Here is a 24,193-nt window from a genome sequence, read left to right as displayed (position 1 = left end):
AAGTAATAAGGAAATTAAAGTTTTTGCTTTGTAAAAAGCACCATGTGGATGAAAGAAGTTATTCTTTATTTCTTTCCAAGTTATTTTACTCTGCTATCCTTTTCATTGATAGTGGTTTGTTAACACTTAAAGAAATTTCAAGCGCAATTTGTTGTTATAATTACAGATACTGCTTGTATCTAGCAATTGAGATTTAAGATAATTTCTATGAATTGTGATATAAGCATAGTATGAAAGTTAGGAGTTATTTAAAGAAAGTACTTTCCTTTCTAACCAATATTAAGTAGGCTAGAATTGTATGCTCTTTGGAGAGATTCAAACTGTGAATTTATAATAATTCAGTGGTTTAACAGGAAAATAGAGATTTTAGACATTGATTTCATGCTGATAGATTTGAATTTCTTTAATATGATTTGCTTTTACAAAAGATGCTTAGAATGTTCAGTAAGAACATCAAATATGGCACCATATAGTTGCTCTTTCCTTGTTTAAGATTACCATACTGCAATTAGATTAGGCTCATGTATATCCTGTAGGTGGACAATTTTTTTTCTTAACATACTTTAATATTGTAAAATGTGTCCCACATTTTAAAATGAATACACATATAGGAGTTAAAGCAAATTAGATACCAGTTTGAAGGGAAAAAAACATTTCTTTGAGTATCATATATATGAAGATAATAAATGTTATATTCCAACGTGAGATTAATTAAAATGCAATCAATGTCAAAAATATTTTGCTACGTAATCATTCTGTTATATTGTCATGGAGATTGTGACTCCCCCCCCCCCAAAAACCTGTAATTTTGTGAATTTACTTTACTTTTACTTTTATTTAGATTTTTATACCGCCCCCTCTCCCCAAAGGGACTCGGGGCGGTGTACAGTCAAATAAAAATTCTGGTTCAAAAATTGCTACAACCTTGATTAAGTTTCAAATCATCCTTGCCATTTTCAAATTCAGCTTTAAAACCTATGAAGAATAAAAGTAATAGTGAAGGGTGGATGGGCAGATGATTATGTAATGAAATGGAAGTAGGTGTGACCTCTCTAAATTTACAGTACTTTCTAATAAAATTACATTTATACAGTTTTCTTAGCAAAGTTATTATATCTTTGATACACACTTTATTGCAGTTTATTGAAGGTCGACTTGCAAAGCTAAATGCAGGAAAAGGATTCTCCGATATATTTGAAGAAGAAATCTCATCAGGAAGTGGAGGTAGATATATACTTTTTTACTTCTTGACTACAGGTTGGTTTTGATTAGGACAGTTAATGAATCCCATAAAATGGTGACATTATTCAAATTTGCACTATTTGAAGTTAATATTTCTATAGAAAATATAGTAATTGGTTCCAGCTCACAGGAAATAGGCAATGAATTTTTTTATATATTCTATATATGAATTATTACAGTAAAGGATAAAAAGAATATACTTGTAATTTAAATGTATGGTTAATACAAAGTCACAGAGTAGTTATAGAAAGCAAATTTTTTAAAAAAGTCTACCAGAGATTCAAGCATACCAACATCTCATTCTAATTTTAATGTTGCTATTGCCACATTCATATATTGTAATTCAATTACACCAAATTTTCATTCTAGGGTAATAACAAGGCTCTTCTTTTTAAAACTTTCCCTCTTTTCTTCTGACAGAATCTTCCTTTTCTCCATTTTGCACACTTGAAGATTAGCAGCATCTAAAACCCCAAACGCAATAGCTTCAATTAAATTTGTGCTAGCCTTTCATTAAGTGAATTTTGGGTCATATTAAACACAACCTGGCATCAATTTACAATTCTCACTAAATCAAATATCACATTATTCAAACTCACACTAATCACAACCTACCTTTTCTTTTATTTCTCCTGCATTGATTGAAATAGTGAAAAATGACAATACTATTTAAATTGATTTTTAGCAATCTGACTGTAGATAGAGTTTTTGATTAAATAACTGAAATAGAAATACTATTTAGATTCCATGTTGTTAAATACCCAAAATTTTAAAAAGTATTCTTGATTGACATTTTTGATCCATTTGTATAGTATATGAACCAACTTTTGTATAAAATATGTGTTATATATGATTCTTACCAATATTTTATTAAACAATTATTTCTATTTCTATTTCAAATAATTGCAGTTTTCATCATATATATCATAAAAGTTAAAGTAACTAATGTGATATTTGAGTAGTTATAAAAAAAATAATGAATAAAATAAACACTCATTATTCTTATGGATGAGTGGTGAAATTATTCTATGATTGTAATAGTTTTACCGTTATGCCTGATGTGAAATTTCTCCTATTAATCAATGCCAATTCTCTTAATACCAAAAAGCACAACTGAGGCTTGATTTAAAATCTTCTTATTGAATTGTTTCTTAAAAATTATGTTTCTTTAATTGTACTTCTGTGTGTTCAATATGTGTTGCTATGAAGGTTTATAAACTTCAGCTTCATATAATATCATAAACATTGTTACGGCAAATTGATAGAACTGAATATAATGGTTAATTAAAAATGACAGAGGCAGAAAGACTCCAGACTTATTTGTTCATCTTCCTTTTCTCGAAACTACATGTACAACTTTTATACAAGTATCTGCAGTTTTAAATGAAAATGCTTTAGTAATTATATATGAGTCAGTTTTATTCCGTGATTACAGTTCCAGGCTAAAAACAAAGACCATGAGTTCTAACCTCACTTTAGGTACAAAGTCAGCTAATCACTCTCAACTTCTCCAGCCTCCTGAAGCCTCTGGAGGGAGAAAAACCGCCCAACGCGCAAACAGAAGTACGGGAATAGATTTCCAGTTTGCATGTTGGACTGTTTTTCACCCTCCAGAGACTTTAGGGAAGCCTCCTGAAGCCTCCGGAGGGAGAAAAGCTTCCCAACGGGTAACCCGGAACTCTGTTCCCAATTTCCGATTTGTGTGTTGGGCCGTTTTTTGCCCTTGCAGACTTCTAGAAAGCCTCTGAAGCCTGGGGAGGGCGAAACAGACATACCGGACCCACCGGGAGGCGTTCGCATGGGCATGTGCAGAGGTCACAGCACAGGGGGGGGACATTAAATTATGCTGGTGGGCACGCAAGCATGCCCGACAGCATGCATGCACATAGGTTTGGCACCTGAGGCAAAAAAGGTTCGCCATCACTGATCTAGCACTTTGAATTGCCAGCACCCAGAAGTGCTCTTCCATGTAGTGGTGTTACATGAACAAATCAAAATGCTTCACTACAAGATGCCTCATTTGTATTGCTGAGCTTAAGAGGCTTTAGAAACTATTATAAACCTCATATCTTCTATGAAAAGCCATTGGCTAGGAATTGATAGCAACTATCATTCCTCATACTATCTTAAAATGAATAATTGTTTTAAAATTTAACCCACATTTACTTGTTGTGCTAACTTTTAAATTTATTTGCACTTCAAAATAAATAGCATTGCTACTTTTTATGGAATCCAATTTCCCCTGACCATTATGAATAATGTATTAGAGTAATACTATTGAACACACATTGATTTTCTCTTCTCCCCCTTGCAAAATTTTGTTCAACTGTAAAACTGTATAAAGTGTAGTATTATAACCTGATATAATACATATATATTAGTGTGTATATGTATATATATTTTCAATCCCTAAATAACCTTCAGACATTGTGGGTGCTTTATCACTGGAGGTTCTTATGAAGAGACTGAACAGTTAGTTGTCTGAAATTGTATAGGAACTCCTACTTGAACAGGGGGTTGGACTAGAAGTTCACCAAGGTCCCTTCCAGCTCTATTCTGATTCTAATTCTAAATTTACCATGTTTTTAAAATTCTGTTCATATCAGCAATAGATTTTCTCGGGGAAAATAATACAACCTGATGTTCTGTGAAGATAAGAACTGTAAAACTCTTGTTTATTGTGAACATGAATTTAATGTTTTATGAAGATTATGCATAAAAATCTAGCAAAAATGGTTCTAATTTTTGTTTCTCTTTAATTTAAATTTTTAAAGGAAATTTAAGAACATACCATCAATGGATGCATACTGTGAAGGTATGACAACATGTCAGGAGACTGGAGAATATCTTGTAGTGCAAAAAATGTCACCGTTTGAATGTAATCTTACTTTGAAATATGCAGAATGATTGCTCAGAATTGCAATATATACAAGTGTACATATGCAGTGATCAGTGCAAATTTCTCATGCAAAACACCCCTTTCTATAATCAGAACATTATGAAAGACAATTTCCTGGTGGATTGTGCCATGCATGAGTACATTAGAGTACACTGATAAGTGTGTCAGCCATAGAAATGATGTATTGTAAACTCTGGGTGGTACTAGACAAAGCTAGACGAAAGGCAGCTGTAGAAGTGGCATCTTTGGGGTCATGCTAAGGGTTGTAATTTAAATTAACCAGAGGTGTGGATTTTCATGTTATTTAAATTTAGAATTAAACTATGTTTTCCATGCATCAGAATCTCTGTGTTTATGTGTGTCTATGTATATTGCATTTCAGAAAGGAGGAGCTTTGATCAACACAGCAGTGAATAAAGCTACTCCAGCTGTCAAAACAGCATACCAATATGTAAGAACTATTATTTTCCTGTTGCACTTTTACAAAACTGCATGTACAGCTAGTCCTCAACTTACAACCCCAATTGAGCCCTATATTTCCATTGCTAAGCAAAACAGTTGTTAAGTGAATTTTGCCCTATTTTACGATCTTCCTTGTCACAGTTGTTAAGTGAATCACTGCAGTTGAGTTTGTAACAAGGTTGTTAAGTGAATCGGGCTTCCCCATTGACTTGGCTTGTCAGAAGGTCACAAAAGATCATCACATGACCCCCAACAGGTTGTAACCATTATAAATGAAAGTTGCCAAGTATCTGTTGTGGCCCACCAGCAGAACTGGTGGCAGATTCAAATGCTGAGGAGGAACATGGGCCAGTACTGGAGTGGTGTTTGCAGGAGACAATTAGTTTGTTAGTGTGAAGATTTGCTTATCTGAGAGACCTTGCCAAGTATTTCCTCGTACAATGTTGTGTCTTGAAGCTGTCGGCCTGAGAACTATTCAAGGACTGATAAGGTACGTGTTTACAATTTACCCTTGAAAGACTATTTGCTGGGACTTTGCTGGATGTGAATGCTAGGAATTCACATTAGCCAAATAAAAAGGGTTTTTTTCAGGACAAGGAGTCTGTTCTGTGATTTGGTGAAGCCTAAGTCAGAACAATATCCGAATTTTGATCACGAGACCATGAGGATACTGCAGTGGTCATAAGTGTGAAAGTGGTTATGAGCCATTTTTTTCAGTGTCCATTGTAACTTCAAATGGTCACTAAATGAATGGTTGTAAGTTGAGGACTACCTGTATTCTCCTTTCTTTCAAGATGCTAAAGAATATTTGCTCTAACCCTATGTTATACTAATATGTTGTTTGCTTTAACCATAATTTGAACAATTTATTGTGGCCTAGTTTATATGTAACATGAAATTATAACCATGGTTTACAATTCTCAGTGAAGAGTTTAAGTCACTGAAAGCCGAAATCAAGCACATTAAGTTTAGTGAGAGTGATGTCAAATCTACTCATTATGTCGTATACTTGTTTGCAGAACCACCCATATAGTGACTGAATGTTCGCCACTTCTTTGTGCTAAGATTCTCCCCTCTTCTGCCTAGGAGTTGTTGCATTAGTAGCATTAGTAATACTAGAAATAGAAGTAGTATTTTTATTTGGTAAGTGTTTATACCTGAGCTTCCCACAAACAAAACTGTAAAAAAAATCGCAATACAATAATATAAAATAATACTTTATCAATTAAAATTATCTCAAAGCATCTAGCACTACCATAATTTTTGCCAGTATCAAGTTCTGGTTTAATACCTCCATTTTGAAAATAGAAGCATTTTAAAGGCTTTTTAAAACTTAAGACATTTGACTCATAAGTAGTGGTTCAGCGGGGGAGTTAACTCCAAAGATGGGTTAGGTTTATTAATTCCAGACACCATGGTGACAAAGTGGAGGATTTTGCAGTAGCAGTGTTGCTGATTTGATCTACGCACAAATGAAATTTCCATGTGGGAGACTAGTGTATCTACATTTATTTTCATAATGGACCTTTTTTTTTTTCCTGTGAGAAAAATGTAAGATGCTTTGGAAGTATCTAGGGATCATCCGAGAGGGACTCAGCAATTATGCCACAATAGAAGTAACTTCAGTCCTGCCATTTTGGAGGTTTAAAATCCCAGGTCCTCTGATTAAGTTTAGTCAAGACCTTATCTGGGTCAAGATATTACATAGCCAGAACATAAGAGCCACAATTAGCCAAGTCAAAGTCAGTTAACTTTGTCAGGGATCAGGTAAATCTACTTAGTAGAGTAAGATAAACTAAGGATGCTTCCCCGAAAAATTGTTTTGGAAGTAAAACTTATAAGATACTGGAATTTTAGGTACGCCTCAGAAGTTGCAGCCAAACTCTAACCAAGTTAGAGCATTTGAGGTTGAGCAAGAACCCAAAATTTAGCTCCTAAAAATAAAGTAAAATTAAGAAATAAACTGGATAGCTTCCAAAGTCAAAGCATCCTTAATAAACACACAGCTGGGCATCACAGCTGGTTACCAAGCCCCTTGGATCTATTTAATTTAATTGCTTCGGGGATGTGATTATTGCTTTGATGGCTCACACATTTTAAGGATCACATCGGAGGCTTTCTGGGCCCTTACATAGAGCTCAGTTGTTTATTGCAGCAGGTGGAAGGTTCAAAATGGTTACCTAGATATTTGAAATCCTTTACCTGGTTAACTGGTCTTTTTTAAATTCTCCATCTGATCAGAAACTTTAAAGTACTTTCTAAAGTAGTTTCTAAATATTTTTATTTAAACTAAATAGCTTTATTTAGTTTTAACAATTAATTTAATAAAAACAAATAAATAATTAAATAATTAAGTTCAAGAAATTCCCTGGAGCAGTAGATCAGTAAAGGAATTTGGCAACTGCCAAGTCCCACTTATGTTACAGATAAAATCATTTACATCATCTACATAAAGGCAAATAGATCAAATAGCTAGAGCTGTACAATGAAGTTCCAGCTTAATAGAATGACGTTCTAGCTGTGGTATCATTAATATAGGAATTAAAGGTAATAAATAAATAAATCCCTGTTTATCTCCTTTTAAAAGTAGGGGAAATGTGGATAGGTCATTATAATTGCCATTAATTTCTGTGATAGTATTTTAATATAAAAATTATCAGCTTGAAAAGGTGATAGTCAATGGGTATTATGACTAATTTCTTATAAAGTCTCCAGTGAGGAACAGAATCTCAATCAAAGCAACGTAAGGATGCTTTTATGAGGGCTGAAACCTGCCTATTTGGGGGGCAAGATGTTTTCCAAGTTCATCCAGTCTAAAAGTTTATAATAGAGAAATATAGCATAACAATTGCCAATTATTGGCAAAAGGCTGATTGACTAATTGTTGACAGGATTGTGCCTGCCATCTTTCTTACATATACTGGGGATGACACCCACCTCTTGGGAACTAATAGTGAGTTGTTAATAGCAGTGAATAAAATAATGGAGAAGCCTATCAGCTAGTAATTATTTTCAATAATTCTAAGAGATCATATCTCTTTATCTTAGGCTTTATGAAATAAATTAATTTTTGAATATGTTTATAAAATTGAGGGTCATTCAGGAATGGATCAGATAATAGAGGCCTATGAAAGTTACCACCAAATGGACCTCTTATTAAAATATTTGGTCCCTAAGAAGCTGGATTTGACTGGCAAGCAAGAGACAAGACACCAGAACACATACTTAATTTTATTTTGTACTTCTTGTTGAAACCAAGGCTAATTCACTAGTGAGTGACTTTGTTTTTTCTCTTTCAATTCCTTTTGTATTCTTTGATTCAGTGGTGGGTTCCTACCAGTTCAGCGGAACAGGTAGGGGTATAGCGGTCTGGGTCGCTGGAACTGGCAACAACCCAGGCCTGCCAAACCCACGAACCAGTTCTTCTGCTGTCGCTGGCATGTTTCTGTGCATGCAAAACGCCCTGGTAGTAAACCGGTTAGGAACCCACTACTGCCTTGATGAATAAATATTTCTCAGAAGGAAGAATCATTACAAAATGTATTTTGGTAAATTGAAATTATCATGCCTTGGCTAAGGCTTAGAGTTTGTTAAACCAAGGTTTGGAATATTGATTTGAGTTGGATAAAATGGAATTTGATTCATAGTTAAATGATCCAGTACAGAGTTCATGATTTGCAAGAATCATCTTTACATTAATAATTTTATTATGCCGATAATGGCTTCAAAGGATTGGCCAGCAATGAGCCAACAAATTGTAGAGCAGTGATGGCGAACCTATGGCACCCGTGCCACAGGTGGCACGCGGAGCCATTTATCAGGGCACGTGAGGCGCTGCCCTGTCAGCTGGCCAGCACGCATGCGCGCGCTGGCCAGCTGAGTTCACCCTTTTTTAAAGCCATTTTTCGCCCTCCTCAGGCTCCAGAGGCTTTATAGGAGCCTGGGGAGGGTGAAAAGAGCCTCCCCCACTCCCTCGGAGGCCCTCCGGAGGCTTCAGGGACCATCGAGAGGCTTCCCTGAAGCCTTTGGAGCACTTAAAACGACCCTCCGAGCAAACTGGAAGTGACTTCCGGTTTGCTCGGAGGGTCGTTTTGAGCGCTCCGAAGGCATCAGGGAAGCCTCTGGACGGTCCCTGAAGCCTCCGGAGGGTCTCCGGGTGGGCGGGAGAGGCCCTTTTCGCCCTCCCCAGGCTCCTATAAAGCCTCGATCCTGGGGAGGGCGAAAAAGCATGTAAAATGGGGCTGTAGTGCATGCATGCGCACTAGTGCATGCATGCGCACCCCTGCGCTCCCCCCACTTGTGGCACGCGAGCCAAAAAAGGTTCGCCATCGCTGTTGTAGAGCAATGACTAATTAATTAATGGACCACACTGAAAGACTATTTGTTGAATGAGGGATTAGGGTGAATTAACAAATAACTGAGTTTTCTTGTATATATTGCTTAAGGATATGCACTAGCAATTTGATTTAGTAACACTTCTAAGGTCCAGTTAATGGGCCACACTATTCTGAACTTGAATCAGTGTGGTGAATCTAAACATTATACAGTGACTTTATATTATCTTGTGAGTATTGTAGTAATATCCAATTTCGTTACTGAGGTGGTTCCAGATGGGTTTAATCCATATACTTAAAACTGAAGAGCTATCTGATTGATGGAATTTAAACCTTAGTCTCCCTGATGCTATTCCAACATTTTAATCAGTACATCACATTACAACCTGTTTCCTTAATACATGAAAATTATCTTAGTGTTGGGAAGATGCTATGGGTGAAGAAACACTGAGAACCAAAACCAGGGAGATGTCTGAAAATTGCTTCCTTCCTTTGAGCTTCAATTATAAATAAATGAATCAGTTCCTTACTTTCAATTTCAAAAGGGAATTTTTAAATTTACATCATTCAAAATCACACTGAAGCCATATTTCAGGTAAATACATTAAAAGTACTGTGAATTCATGTGTTCATTTATAACTTATATACAGTTCTTTAATGGAATAGTAAAAAATGCTCTCTTTTCTCACCACTGGGTTTCTGTCTTATTTTGATCATTATAATCTTGTAATGATGAGTCTATTCCTGTATTCACTGCTGACTTAAATTTTTGAAGAGAACCCTGGAAAAAATGCCTATGCATTGTCCCATTGGTTAATCTTCTGGGCATTTCACTGGTTTAATAAGGGACATCTTAGTTTCCAGTTTCCATCTTGGTGTCCTGTCATGACTTTGCAGAGATGTGAATAGATAAAATAATGGCTTCAAAGACATACTGTCCAGATGCCAATGGAAAATCAGATATGGTGATTATCATAGTATTCTCACCTAGGCAATTAATGGTGGAGGTTGCCTTGTACATACTCCAACTAAACATGCATACATACCATACATACATACATGTGTATATACTTGTAACACAATACTGTAGTCAAGCATATTTAATATGCACTTGCTGGAGAAAACTTCATGCTTTCTATTGGGAGACATTCTATCTGTGTATACTATACTGTTGAAATGTAAATTAGTTTGCTGAAAACAATGAAGTTTAGAGACCTTTTAAAGCTGCATGTGCAGTTAGAGGATGAGATTATGTACACTGTATGCAGACATTTTGCTTACTCCATTTCCTTGCTCCTACCACCCATTGTTTTGCCCTTATATGCTACAAGGAATATGAGAGCAGAGAAAACAGAGCTTAGCAATGCACAGTTTGGGGGAATTTGGGGAGTTGCAGGGGCTTGGTGAGAACAGTACAAGGGGGATAAAATTCATGTGTGAGTCATTAGCCTGCTGGTTGTTTTTCCTACATAGTCCATCCTAAATTAGATTAGTATTTAAGTGCATTTTCTATTAAGGTTCTAAGGCAGAGGTTCTCAACCTGTAGGTCGCGACCCCTTTGGGGGTCGACCTTTTCACAAGGGTCGCCTAAGACCATTGGAACTCTTTGACTCTTTAGACTCTAAAGCGTGCTGTGTCGCTCTCTCTCATGCGCACACACAATGCACACACGCAGGGAAGTAGGAGGAGAAACGCAAACGTTAAAAAGGAGTTTATGTGTGTGTGTGTTTGGAGGGGGGGAGAAATTGGGTTCCAGTTATTGGGTTCCAAGCCAATCGGAGCCAAGGGGCGGAGTTTTTGCATGACGGAGCATTGGTTGGGGGTCACCACAACATGAGGAACTGTATTAAAGGGTCGCAGCATTAGGAAGGTTGAGAACTGCTGTTCTAAGGAGAGTAGTTCGTAAATATAAAGACCATTTCATAATCTCATAAGTAACGGATATATGGAAATAGCAACAATAGCTTCATTATCTTTAATTTGGCTTTTAGTTTGGATAGAAAAATAGCCAACTATTGTAGTTATTTGAAGAATGAGTTGCAAGAATTTGAAGTTGAATAATGAAGTGAATTTAAATACTATTTGTTCCTCTTTAACATTAGAATTGCCCCTGAAAGAAAAACCACACTTCTTTACAATTATTTTGCCTCTAGAATGATTATTTCACTGTTATAAAAAGTAAACTATAATTGTCATTTTTATTCAGGCTGATGTGAAGAGGTGGCATGAAACTTTAATGTAAATCTAATAATAGTAACTATGAAGAACATAACACTTTGACATGGCTTTGCATATAAAAAGGGCTAGGTTGGAATATTATCGCCTGAGTTTTTTTCCTATTCAACATGTGGCCAAACTAAGAGTTTATTTCTACAGATACACCATTTCAGAAGAATGTTACATTAAAGAAATACCAATTTAAAGAATGTGTTTTGATAACACAGTTAGGCCTATGCCACAATCCATCTCTTAATGCACACTTTAGCAATTAATGTACACCTTAATGCACACCTAATGCAAACCCTGTTAGCAATCCAGTATCAAATTAACAAAGTGATTTCTTTTTGTTATACCATATAATGTGAAAGTTTTAATTTTAAATTCTATTTGACTTCATCTAGGGCAGTATCAAATCCTTGTTTTGCAGTTACAGTTAGTTTTTTCCCCTTCCTCTTCTTTCCTCCAGGCAAAAAATCATGCAAAACAGGGAATAAAAGAGGTGAAGAGTAAGTTGAAACACAAGGTATGTGGCAAAATTTGTACTTTCTTACCTTGTTTCTTGCTTCAGTTTGAAGTATATACCTTATGAATCCCACAAGATTTGTGTTTTTAATGACTTTTGAAATATGCTTAGCCCTTTGTTCAACAATGCATTTTTTATAGCAAGCCCTCTGGCAACTCTCTGTCATTCTGTGCATCTACTTGAATAATCTCTTTATTGTTTGCATATTTATCATGAAAAAAACAGAAGTCTTCAAAGATCTATTAACAGGATGTATGTTTTCATAAAGCTGATTACTTTGATGTCACAATTGAAGCCTTTGCTTCTAGCTGAGAATTTAAGGCAAGTGACTTTTACCAGAGAAATATAATTCAGCAGGAATAGTTGTCTGTTTAGATTTCATTGATTCAGTAAATGGTGGCATTATCTTAGCACCCTAAATCACATCCAAGGATGTGATTTAAAAGTATGAGAGGTATCATATCAAGACTCCATATATTCAGTGTATTATATGTTTATCTCCAATATTCATTTTTAAATTAAGTAGTTTGAGCACTATTTCACTTTCTCCTCAGGTATCAAGGCTCAAATATATGAAAGGAATTTTGATTTACTTGATAGCTTCATCATATTTTAAAAATATATAGTAATTTAAATCTTTTAGGTGACAGTTTTTAAATGGTGTGTATGTGTTTAACTTGATATAGAAAGGTGTAGACACAAACGTTTTTCAGTCTTAATTTTCTCTGTAGGAAAGAGAAGATGGCTATGGAATTTGTAGCTCAGGTTTTTCACAATACGCTCCATTGTGTACCTTTCATAATTCTCCAAGAGAGAACACAGAAAAAAGGCGACTTGCACAGGTAATTAAAAATGTTCTCCCTTTGGATGTTGGTAACAAACATAAGATATTTGTTAATCAAGATGGAGAATGTGCAACAGTAATAAGCATTGTGAACCCTCTTGATCCTTGTTCCCTGACTCCTGCTTATAAAACATACAATGGGAAGCTGGCTTTCTCCAAAGCAAAACATGTTTTAGCATTATTTTTATTTATATGAATGTATCTGGGTCTCACATGAGTCAAATAGACAGGTCTAGAAAATAAAAACAGATCATAGTTTTAAAATTTGTCTACAAACTCAATAAGTAGACAAAAGTAACAGAGATGTTATAAAGCATTGTTGGAAACACTCTCACCTCTTTTCTTCTGTTAATGCATTTAAAAATAAATAGACTACTCTTTTGTAGCCATTGAGAAATGTTCTCAAAATTGCAAATGTACCCAGTGGTCCACCAAAGTTTGCTTAACACACACTCACGCACACACGCGCACACACACTGCCCACTCCAAGTCATTAGTAGCCTGCCTACCTCAAATGTATCCAAGCTGACATTCACCTTATGAATAAAGGTGAATCAATTGTTTAATAATGGAGTTGGCTTTCAGAGTTGGGCAGCATGTAAATTTAAACAAACTAACAAACAAATAAAAGAAACTGTAATGAAAATGTAATTTACCTAATTACTGTGTGCTTTTAAAGAAGTGTTTCCTCTTTAAATGCTAGAATTGTATTTGCCTAGGACATGGAAGGTTGCCTTACACCTTTTGCAGAAAGTATCTATATTAAGGGTAATTCCTATGCAACATTACCATGAATTTCTAAAATTTGGTAAATGCTGCATTTACATATACATGTTGACAAAACTTATTTTAGTGTAATCTGAATACTGAAAAAGAGTATCCTTCATTTTAAGAGATATGAACATTAAAAAATGACCCTTTGATATTTTATAGTTTATGAATTTTGGAATAGCCTGCCTATATACAATATATCTGCCTGCCTGCCTGCCTGCCTGCCTGCCTGCCTGCCTGCCTGCCTGCCTGCCTGCCTGCCTGCCTGCCTGCCTACCTACCTACCTACCTACCTACCTACCTACCTACCTACCTCTTTTAGAGCTTTATAATATTTGCAAAACTCCTGTAGGATTTTCATATGTATATCTAGCAGCATCAGATCAGGGGATTAGGTTCAATGATAGGTAGAGCATGAATAGCTTCCTATAAAATTCTTAGTCCAAAAACAATGAACTCAAATGTAGACATATTAGAATTTTAACTAAGAAGTTGCTTATATGTACTGTAAAAGATTTTTTTAAAAAAAACATCCTTAGTGGCAGACTTTTGCATTTGTAGTTTTCTTGGTGTCAGTAAAAATACAATACTGTATTTTTTGGAGTTTCCCTCCCTAAAAGAGGGTGAAAATTTGGGTGCGTCTTATACACCAAATGTAGCCCCATCCACCCACCAACCCCCTACTCTTTGGCCTCTGCCTCTTTGCAGCAAACAGGAAAAATGGGGCTTGCAGAGGCGGCAATAAGCTATGGCAATCCCTGCAGCCTGAAACAGCTGATCATTAGGAGGCCATACTGAAATTGAAAGTGAAACTTGCTGTTTGCTGCAAGGGGCAAATTGCTGGGAGGCAGAGACAGATTTTTCTTCTTCAAATCAGGCTAAATTGAAACAGGCTGTTTGCTGTTTACTGCAAGGAAGTAAGTCAATAGCTACAATATAAATGCCTATAGAATGTTCAAATTATTAGACTTATTTTTTAAAGACTGATTTATTATTGTTCTAGACAATTTAACAAAATGAAAAACTTTCTAAAAAATGCTTGATCTGAAGAGGCCCAATGCTATTTGTATCTTCTTTTAAATAGCAGAGAATAATATATACTTCCAGAAAGCCACATCAATTTTAACAGTACAAGTATAGTCTGAAATGTAACACCACAAAGAGTGTATATTGTCTGTACTGTTTGCTGTTTGCTCAAGGAGGCAAATTGCTGGGAGGCAGAGCAGGTTTTTTCCCCTTGTTTTCCTTCCCAAAAGCTAGGTGTGTCTTATACTTCGGAGAGTCTGATACTCTGAAAAATACGGTATATCATGTTTTTCAGAAATCTAGTTCTATAAATATGAAAAATATTGAAAACTGAGAAAGCAAATAATACATGTAAAAAGTACAGAAGTATAGTTAACACTTTTTAAGCATTGTGACAACTAACACACCATTTTCTAGAACAAGTTCACTATGTTGTATAAAAGGAAATGGCAAGTTGTATATTTTAAATATACAGCTGTCTTCTATAGACATAAGGAACAATTTCTAAGTTTAATTTGGATTTTCACATGGGTTTATTTCTATATGTCCCTTATATCCATGAAAAATTATTTATCTATTTTCCAGTTTGTTTCTGGCACTTCAATCATTAATTGTTTAATAATGGAACCTGGGCATGCTACATTAATATTGAGAGCAAAATGTTTCCAGAATAAGATGGGTTGACATGGGAGTTGGTTGTGAACAATTTATAGATTAGAACAGTATATGCTAGTCCAGCTAATAATCAGTTGATTGTACTGCTAAAGTAATGAGCTGTAATAATAGATCTCAAATAACATTGGTGAGTTGAATTCCTTGATATGAATTTTGTATTGAAAAATGAAGTCTGGAAATCTCAAGTAGCTAGCTAAATGATCTTCTTACTCTATTGTATATATCAACTACTAATTAATGTATTTGTGTCACTTATCGTAATGTAGAATTCTATTCAGCCACATTTTAATCGTTCTAATGCAATATTTACCTATGTAGATTCTATAAAAGTACATACTGTACATTTTTCTATGTAGTCCTGGCTCTGCAATTACATTTTAAGGCACAGTATCTCTCCCTCTTATATTTGTTCAAATTAATATATATATTAGTAATTTAGGGCTGGTATGTTGCCCTTTTAAAACAGTGCATAAAAATCAAACTCATCTTCCTGCTGGAAGATCGTATTAATGCTGTTTTTGACATTGTCATTAGTAATATTGTCGTTTTCTAGAGCTGAATATGAATATGCTTTCTACCCCAACAAATAATAGTTTGTATGCCAGTCTGCTAATTAGTTTGGTTATTTCCTATTTTTTTGATGAGGTTTAAATAAATGTCAAGGGTACAGACATGGAGATCTCCCAATTAGGCTTTGCATTTGTAAAGCCCAGCCCCTTTGCTTTTGTGTGAAGATGACAGTTCCAACTGCAGCGTCAGTCTAACAGGGCTCAAGGGAGAGGGTACTTCACTGCTTTTATTGAAAACAAGGCTAGTTTGGCCCAGTGAGAATATTGGCATTGGTCAGAGTGCAGATCAGTTGTTAACAATGAATATTTACTAATCTCTGTCACAGCCAAGATCAACTGCTTTTTTTCCCTCCATTTCGCCCATTCAACACTAGAGCTCAAAAATCAGTGCATTAAAATATGCATAGATTTTACACAGGCACATAAAATAGGCATAAATAACTGTATTGCCAAGGGTTTTCATTGTACTAACTTCTCAATTGTACATACACCAGATTGCTCCTACGTGCAACAGGGAAGAGATCCCACACCATGACAGCACAACTGATCTTCACCTAAGAGATTCTGAAAAGAATTGTTCTATTTCTGTAAGACATGTGCCAGCCTCCTCATAGCTATTCTAGTCTGTTTGGTTGTGGGTGTGCAGAGGCGGGAGAGGGAGAATAAGAAGGAACTGCATTGCAAGTCAAAATTAACAGATGGATTGCCCTAAGCAAAGGAAAAGCCACCACAACAAAATCTAGTGAAAGCGGCAGGCTGAGGCTTTTTATTATTAATCCTTATTAAAACCTTGACGTGTATTTTACAGTTAACCCTTTCATCCCTTCATGGTTAAATAATAATCCCTCTCCCCTTCACATTAACTTAGATTGAACAGAATACTTTAAAAAGAAAAAAGAAAAGAGAAAGCAAATGGCTGGATTTTTCACATGTCAACAGTTTTCTCCCACTTTGCCTTTCCTTCCTTTTAATTTTTTACCTTCCATTTTAATGGAGCCTGTAGAAATGCCTTCGATTGTAAAAAGATTATTTGAGTTTGGGATGATTTTCTTGAGTATCCATGGATGCATCAGCTAGATGGATCTTTTAAAATACAGGTCTGTTTCCACAGCGTTGCTTAAAAGTAAATATTTCAGGCAGAACAAAGGCAGATATATTTGAGGATGTGCTAGTTATCCTGAACATCATTTTGGCTATGGTTGTGGCCCATTTTAAATGAAGCCTTTCATGTTTTAAAAAGATACTGGCTCATAAATCTTTGTCACACATTTGATAGCATCCTGTACAACTCTGCTAGAAACATATGTTGCAATGAAGAATTAGCTGTGCTTCCTTGTTTTTTTTTTTTTTTTTTGTGAAATGTATGTATATGTACGGTTTGTAACTCAAAGTATACAGCTACTTATAAAACTCTTTTTTAAAAAAAATCATTTTGTACAAAATACAGGTTTTTCAGAAATCCCACTATCTTAATTGCAAATGAACTGTTTTTCACAAATATGTTATATTGTATAGGCAATATAATTTGTTTCTGGAATATAGCTCCAGGGATGTTCATAAAGCTATGTAAAATATATGAACTTAAAATAAACATGTGAAATATTCTTAGCAAAATCTACTTTGTGGTATAGAAGCCATCAAAAATGTGGTTGAATTACTTGTGTATGTTGCTTTACTACTTTTTTTCTTCCTGTACGGTTGCGCTGAATAAACATTTTCAGGTGGTACTGTTGAATTAATCATATGCATAATCAAATTATGGTATGTCTTTGAACCAATACAAACCACTTGGCTTGGCAACCCTGTGTGTTCATTGTCGCTGCTGTCTCACTGTGGCTGTGAGTCTCCTGTAGGCTGACAGGTTGACTGTTTCCTGAAAGCAGGCTGTCCCCTACAGAAGAGAGTCCCTGTTGTGCTTTTTCCACCCCCACCGTTCCCAACTCAGAGATACGGTATAGGTTGTGTCCTGTTCTATCTGTCAAGATGGAATGAACTGAGCAAAAAGGGCTTGGTCTTGGCAACATTCAGCCCTATTGTGAATTGAAGGTTGCATGCAACAGATTTCAAAGCAAAATTGAACATCATTATTTTTCTGAAATGAAGAAATACCTGTTTGCTTTCCACAGAATGAGATTCAGCAGAGCACGTGGAATTGTACTGAAGTTCAGGCACCCAGCATTCCTCTTTTTCCTCTGTTCTGGCCTTTTGCAGGAAATTCTATACAATGCTAGGGCACCATTGAGCTCTATCTACCTATTTAAGTAATGTGAATAAAATATTGTATGTGACAGATGTCATGCAGAGTAACAGTGAGCAGGGTTGAATCGACAGTTTGGTAGTCTGTTTTAGCTTAAGATTTCTCATAAAAAAAATGAAAATTCAGTCAATTAGCACATTGTTTTAGACAAAAGAAAGCATAATCCATAGATGTGCTTGGCTCTGTTAGTTTTTGTTTGAAGAGACAATCTTTTGTCTTTCCTTGTCAATTATGATCCATCTATATTGCAGCCTGCATATCTTTTAATTAAAAATAGAAAATGTAGGCTGCACAAAATTACGAGACTGCCCTCAAGTGGTATAAATGACTTTTCAGGAAGGATGTAAAATAACTCTTCATACATACATGCAGCCCTGTATCTAAAGAAAAGCAAAACATTTTTTTAAAAAGCTCATAATAATTTTTCAACAATTGCTTTCCCTGTTTATCTAGTACAGATGTTGATCCCATTCTAGGCTTTGTACCCTTTTTCCCCCAGTTGACGCAAACCTTATCTTCTAACATAGTGATAGGAAGGGGTTGCTTTTTGATAAGCACAAGTGAAACGACATCCTTTTAGTTGAGTGCAAGAATTAATGAGATTCATTGGTTCCTGGACATTGGAATGTAAGAATCCCATATCAATAAATAATAGTGTTCTTCCTGACCCACTTACATATTTTTAATTTCTTTTTCTTTTAAAATAATATGGAATAGCTTGTTTGTCTATTTATTACTATTACTTATTGCTATTACCAAGTAAGATTTCAAACTTTTAAGGGAGGAGGCAGCAAAAGGTGGCTTACAAGAGGTACTTTCTGTTCAAATGCCAGGCCACCATTTGATAGCCAGAAGGGGAGTAGTAATACATTGACATCACATGAGATGAGAGATTGGGTTTTTCTGCAGCAGTTGGGAAGTGGTTCCCCCTGCCCCCTGTCTTTCTCATGTGTTATTTCTATTTGATGGCTAACATGCCATCTTTATTTTATTTCAGTTTTATGTGCATCTCTGTTGTACAGTATTTTGCAACAGAATCTTATTAGCATGATTTCTATGAGGTCATGAAAGAGTTTGAAGACAGTAAAGGGATAACAAGCAGTAACTGATAAATGTTTTCAAAGATAGGGGAGAGGTGGGAAGTAGTAGTGATATATATATGTATGTATGTATGTATGTATGTATGTATGTATGTATATGTATATGCATATGCATATACATATGCATATGCATATGTGTTGTATTTGTATTGATAAATAAATAAAGGGAGACTAGTATATATCTATTTCGAGCTAATTAGCTCTCATCAGCTAGCCATACCCTTACTGGGATTTGAACCTGGGCTGTATTATATCTTAGGCAGGAGTCTTAGCCACTAAGCCACAGGCTCTCCTCCTTATCAGTTGAGCCAGGGAAATAGGTATGTATTTGTGTTACAACCCCTGGTATGCCTAAATATGGGAGGAAGGTCACTACTCCCTCTTTCTGTCCTTCGGCTCATCACAGAAGACCATGCAAGCAGAAAACCATATTTTTATTTTTAATGTTGCCTTTTTATATTTGTATTGTATTTGTAGTGATAAATAAATAAAGGGAGACTAGTATAGATCTATTTCGAGCTAATTAGCTCTCATCAGCTAGCCATACCCTTACTGGGATTTGAACCTGGGCTGTATTATATCTTAATATAGTGGCTAAGACTCCTGCCTAAGATATAATACAGCCCAGGTTCAAATCCCAGTTTGGTGGGAGGGGATGGGGTGCTGACTTTGTTTCAGTAAGTGGAGTGATTGGTTGTGTGGTTGTATCATGATTGATAGATTGGTGCTGATTGGTGCTAGCTGTATCTGCATTGTTGTTTTGTATTGTAACGGCTTGGGTGGTGGGTGGTGTTCGTTTGTTGGCTAGGGCTGGTTTCCAGATGTTTGGTAGGCGGGAGGTATCATCACGTTTATTCATATTGTGGGGGTGTTTCTCTATTTCGATGGCTTCCATAATTATTCTCTTATTGAGGTGTTCTGTTTTGGAGATTAACCTGGCTCCTTCAAAGTTGATTTCATGTCCTGTAGCTTTAAGGTGCTGGAAAAGGGAGGAAGTTTTTTCTTTTTTTCTTACTGCGTTCTTGTGTTCTGTCATGCGTGCATTTACCCTCCTGTTTGTTTGATATATATGTATGTATGTATGTTATATTTGTACTGATAAATAAATAAAGGGAGACTAGTATAGATCATCACAGAAGACCATGCAGGCAGAAAACCATATTTATATTTATATATATAATGAACAATTCAACATGCTGATTTTTTTAAAAGACTGAATTCCATAAAATCGTGCATAAAATTATGTAAATTTTGTCATTTATGAATTTGTTTTAAAAATTCAGTTGGTAATATGTTGGACCTATCATTAGTTATCTTTAGAATAGATGAAATCACTGTGATGGGTATGGGAATCATTTCTCACCCACTTAAAAGAAATAGCCTGAGTCTACATCTTGACATTACCAAAAGAAGGAACAGATACCAATGGTCCATTGTAGTCTTTAAAAAACATCACTTCCATTTCTTCAAATACAATCACTGGGAGAAAGAGGCACAACAATTTGAATGTGGGTTACAATATAATTAGAATTTGTATTTGATTTAAAACATAGCAGCTGCTAGAAGTCTTACATAATGTCTTACCTTTTCTACAATAAATCAGAAGTTTGTATATTCTTGTTATATCTGTTTAATTCTGCAGTCCAGTTTTCTGGAAAGAATTCTGAAACAAATTAACTTTAATAGGCATAGGCGTTATTGATTTAATTGGATCTGCTGACGATATCAACTCCAATCTACTTTTCCAAAAGGTTTTCCAGTTCAGTATAAGAAATGAATATGTCAATTACTTTCCACTTTTATGAATTAAGTCCACTAATGTCAATTTCTGCTTTTTCTTATAAAAATAACATTTTAACAAGATTTCCTTTTATTTTAGCCAATTTTAGAAACGTAAGTTATTTATAAATCAAAAGATAAATAACTCTAATTCTGTAGGAATAGTCCAATACTAATAAACACACTCTTTTATCATAAAAATAAAACAAGCTAACTGCAGCCTTAATTTTTCCTCTATAGCAGTTTTGGCTAACCGTTTTGTAAAGGCATGCCAAAATTCTGTGTGTGCACGCTATCGCGCATGCCCAGACCCCAATGGAATCTGCCCCACCCACCTGAACATGCACCCCCTCCCCGTGCATGCGCTCCCCCCAGATGCAGTGAGGAGTTTTCACCCTCCCCAGTATCCGGAGACTTTCCTGAAGTCTGAGGAGGGCAAAAGCAGCCTCCCCCGGCCTTCCAGAAGGCTGAAAATCAGCTGGCCAGTACTCGCATGTGCACTGGAGCTAAGCGCTGGCATACCAGCAAATATGGCTCCGCATGCCATAGGGTTCGCCATCACGGCTCTATAGTATTAGATATAGCTTGAATAATCTGAACTTAATGCTATACTAATGGGAACACAAAATGACTTTATGCTAAAACAAACCACTTATAATCAGTCCTAGGATCAATTCATGCTTTCACGTTACAAAAAATTCTTCTTTGGCAGTTGCAAAAACTTTATCCAGTTTTTGTTCCACGTCTTCTAAGATCACGCATATGACTAAGAATAAAACAAAATCTCACTATTAAAATCAACAATCAAAATGAATTCTATCCTTTAAGTGTGGGAAAAAGAAGAATATTTTATTACTCTTCCAGAAATTATAACTGATTTGGATACTGACATTTTTGAAAGAATTGAATTCTACAATTGTGAATTTTCTCCTTTTTCTACATAAAAATGTGATAATTGTAATAATATGGCAATAGTTACCTATTTATAGTGGAAAAATCAATTTCTGGCATCCATTTGCCAAGTATCAAAGAAATGAAGACCTTGATAAACCATTTTTAGTTCTTAAAGCAAATGCTGTATTTTCTATTCCTGCTTAAGCAAAAAGAAGAGGTCTGGTTATTATTAGAATACTAATCAAGAAGGAAATAGAAGTCCACTTCTCTTCCGCTCTCCCCCTTCCTTTCCCAAAATTGGCAGGGGAGAAATGTACGCATTTGAAAATAAGTATAGACAGAAATTGAAAGGCTAAATATCTGCAAACAGCAGGGAACATCAATAAAATATTACTATAAATAACTGACAAATTTTTCAGGTGTGCATTCAGTGTATCTCCTTTTTGCATTTATTTGAGTGTCTTCCCCCTCCCCAATTTCTTATCATTTTATAAGAAAAATAATCTTTAAAATTTGAGGTGCAGATTATCTGTAACTGATATCTATTGCATACTGTCTATTATATCACTGATTATAAGTGACAGAAATCATCTCTCTTGCCCACATCTCAACTATGGCCTCTGCATACTGAAAATTGAGCTTAGCCAGAACATTTGTCTTTGATTTCATTTTCACTTTCATTAGTACTGAAAAGCACCTTAGTTTGTTTCCATGTGTTTTTAATTTCTTCCTTTAAACTTGGTCAGTTTTCACCCTGGATATTAGAAGAAAGTGTGCAATACCTTTACACGATGATTTAGAAGCCCTGGGGACCTGCTCATTCATCCCACAAGCAATAATTCTGAGGAGCAACTGGAATTTGGGAAGCAAAAGAGTTGTAAGCTAGTCCTTGAATACCTGAGTTAAAACATAGAAACAAAGTTGGGAGGGGCAATTTAGTCCATCCACTCCAATGTCTGGCTGAATGCAAGAATCCAAATTATAATTTCCATGACAAATGATCATCTGCCTCATGGTAGAAAGTATCCAGTGGAAGTGAATCCATTGCCTGTCTGAGTAATTGATTATACTGTTTTACTACTTTTACCATTAGCATTTGTTTTTCAATCAGAATGTGCCCTTTTGTAACTTATATCCATTACTCTGATATTTGTTGCTTTTGGATAAACGAAAAGTGTGATTGTGTCCTGACCCAAAGTCTACTCTTCTCAGAAATAAATATTACCAGTTTCTTCAGCCTCACTTCATAGGACTTCTCTGGACCTGTCCCTGTTTATTTGAATCTTTCTTAAAATGCTTTGCCAGATATGGACCAATACTTAAAGGGAGGTCTGCCCAACACAGAATAAAGTGGACCTATTATGTTCAGTGATTTGTAACACTATATTTTTGTTGCTGTAGTCAAAATGTGCATTTACACTTTAGCTATGACACACTGTTAAATTATATTCACTTTGATATCAATCACTATTAAATTATATTCACTTTGATATCAATCACTGTTCCAAAATATTTTCCAGAAATACTGTTATCAAACTAAATATCTTCCATCCCATACCATACTTGTGCATTTGACTTTTACTTTTTAAGTGAATAATTCTGCATTTGACCTGTTAAATTTCATAATATTATTCTTATCCCATTTCTCTAATATAGCAAGATGAGTTTGAATTTTCTTCTAGGGTGCTGGCTTTTCCACCCACTTTTATATCATTTTTAAATCTGAAAAGCATTCTCTCATTCTCTTCATAAAAGTAATTAATAATGTTTTAAAGGATGCATGGCTCAAAACTGAAGCACGCAGCCCCTTAATAACTTTATTAAATTATTTTGTTTATCTTTTGAATGTCAACTGTCTCACTATCTATCCATGTTTTATCTATTCTGAAACAGAGCAGAAGGAAATTTAAAAACAATACTAACAAAATGCTGGTATCCTCCTTCCCTCCCATAATTTATTTTACCCATTCAGCTGAACAAAATGTTATTTTGAATAAAATAAATATCTGCATTTTAACAAGGGTGAGCTATAAAATAGTTTTAGCATAGTAACAAGAAGGAAGAAAAAAAGGTGAATATTTTTTGTACTTCCCCAATGCATGATGCAAGCCCCACTAATTTTATTACTACCACCGTCAACTACTACCATCACCACTGTCAACTACTACCATCACCACCGTCAACTACTACCATCACCACCGTCATCCTGTATATTGTGGCCTTACGCTCTTTCAAAGGATTGGATATGGGTCTGTCACTGAAAATGACAGGTTTAAGTTTGGTTTTGGAATGGTCTTTAGTGTGTCTGTAGCTTCCCCAGAAAGTGCACTTTTTAACATTAAGGGAAGCAAGCAAACCAGTTTAAAAAGAGTTTTTTAAACAGTTTTACCTAATTAAGCTGTAATTAATTTCTGATGTCTGTGGGAATAGCAAAGAAAATCTCCCAGTGATTGTCTAATCTGTTTTGGTTTCCTCTCAATAAATATTTATATAAAAATACAGATCTGCAAACATTCTATTGAAATGCCAAATCAGTCTGCAAAGAAGGTTCTCCCTATGGCGGATATGGAGCAATCCAATAATTCTAATATTTTTCAG

General features: G+C 35.4%; 1 protein-coding gene across 4 annotated transcripts in view; it reads left to right on the top strand.

Annotated features, from left to right (window-relative positions):
- The window catches only part of DENND1B (DENN domain containing 1B), a 212,086-nt gene that overhangs the window by 178,054 nt on the left and 9,839 nt on the right, over window positions 1–24,193 (top strand). For 3 of the 4 annotated variants that reach the window (XM_081946402.1, XM_081946400.1, XM_081946403.1), the window contains 5 exons: window positions 1,140–1,224; window positions 4,017–4,057; window positions 4,524–4,592; window positions 11,624–11,680; window positions 12,412–12,522. In XM_081946402.1, coding sequence (XP_081802528.1) covers window positions 1,140–1,224; window positions 4,017–4,057; window positions 4,524–4,592; window positions 11,624–11,680; window positions 12,412–12,522 — 363 coding nt within the window. The remainder of the gene's footprint in view (window positions 1–1,139; window positions 1,225–4,016; window positions 4,058–4,523; window positions 4,593–11,623; window positions 11,681–12,411; window positions 12,523–24,193) is intronic. The other variant, XM_081946401.1, reaches the window with a different exon arrangement.

This window comes from Natrix helvetica, assembly GCF_964273705.1.
Source record: "Natrix helvetica genome assembly, chromosome: 3".
Classification (NCBI taxonomy): Eukaryota; Metazoa; Chordata; class Lepidosauria; order Squamata; family Natricidae; genus Natrix; species Natrix helvetica.
This window is presented reverse-complemented; position numbering and strand designations above follow the sequence as displayed.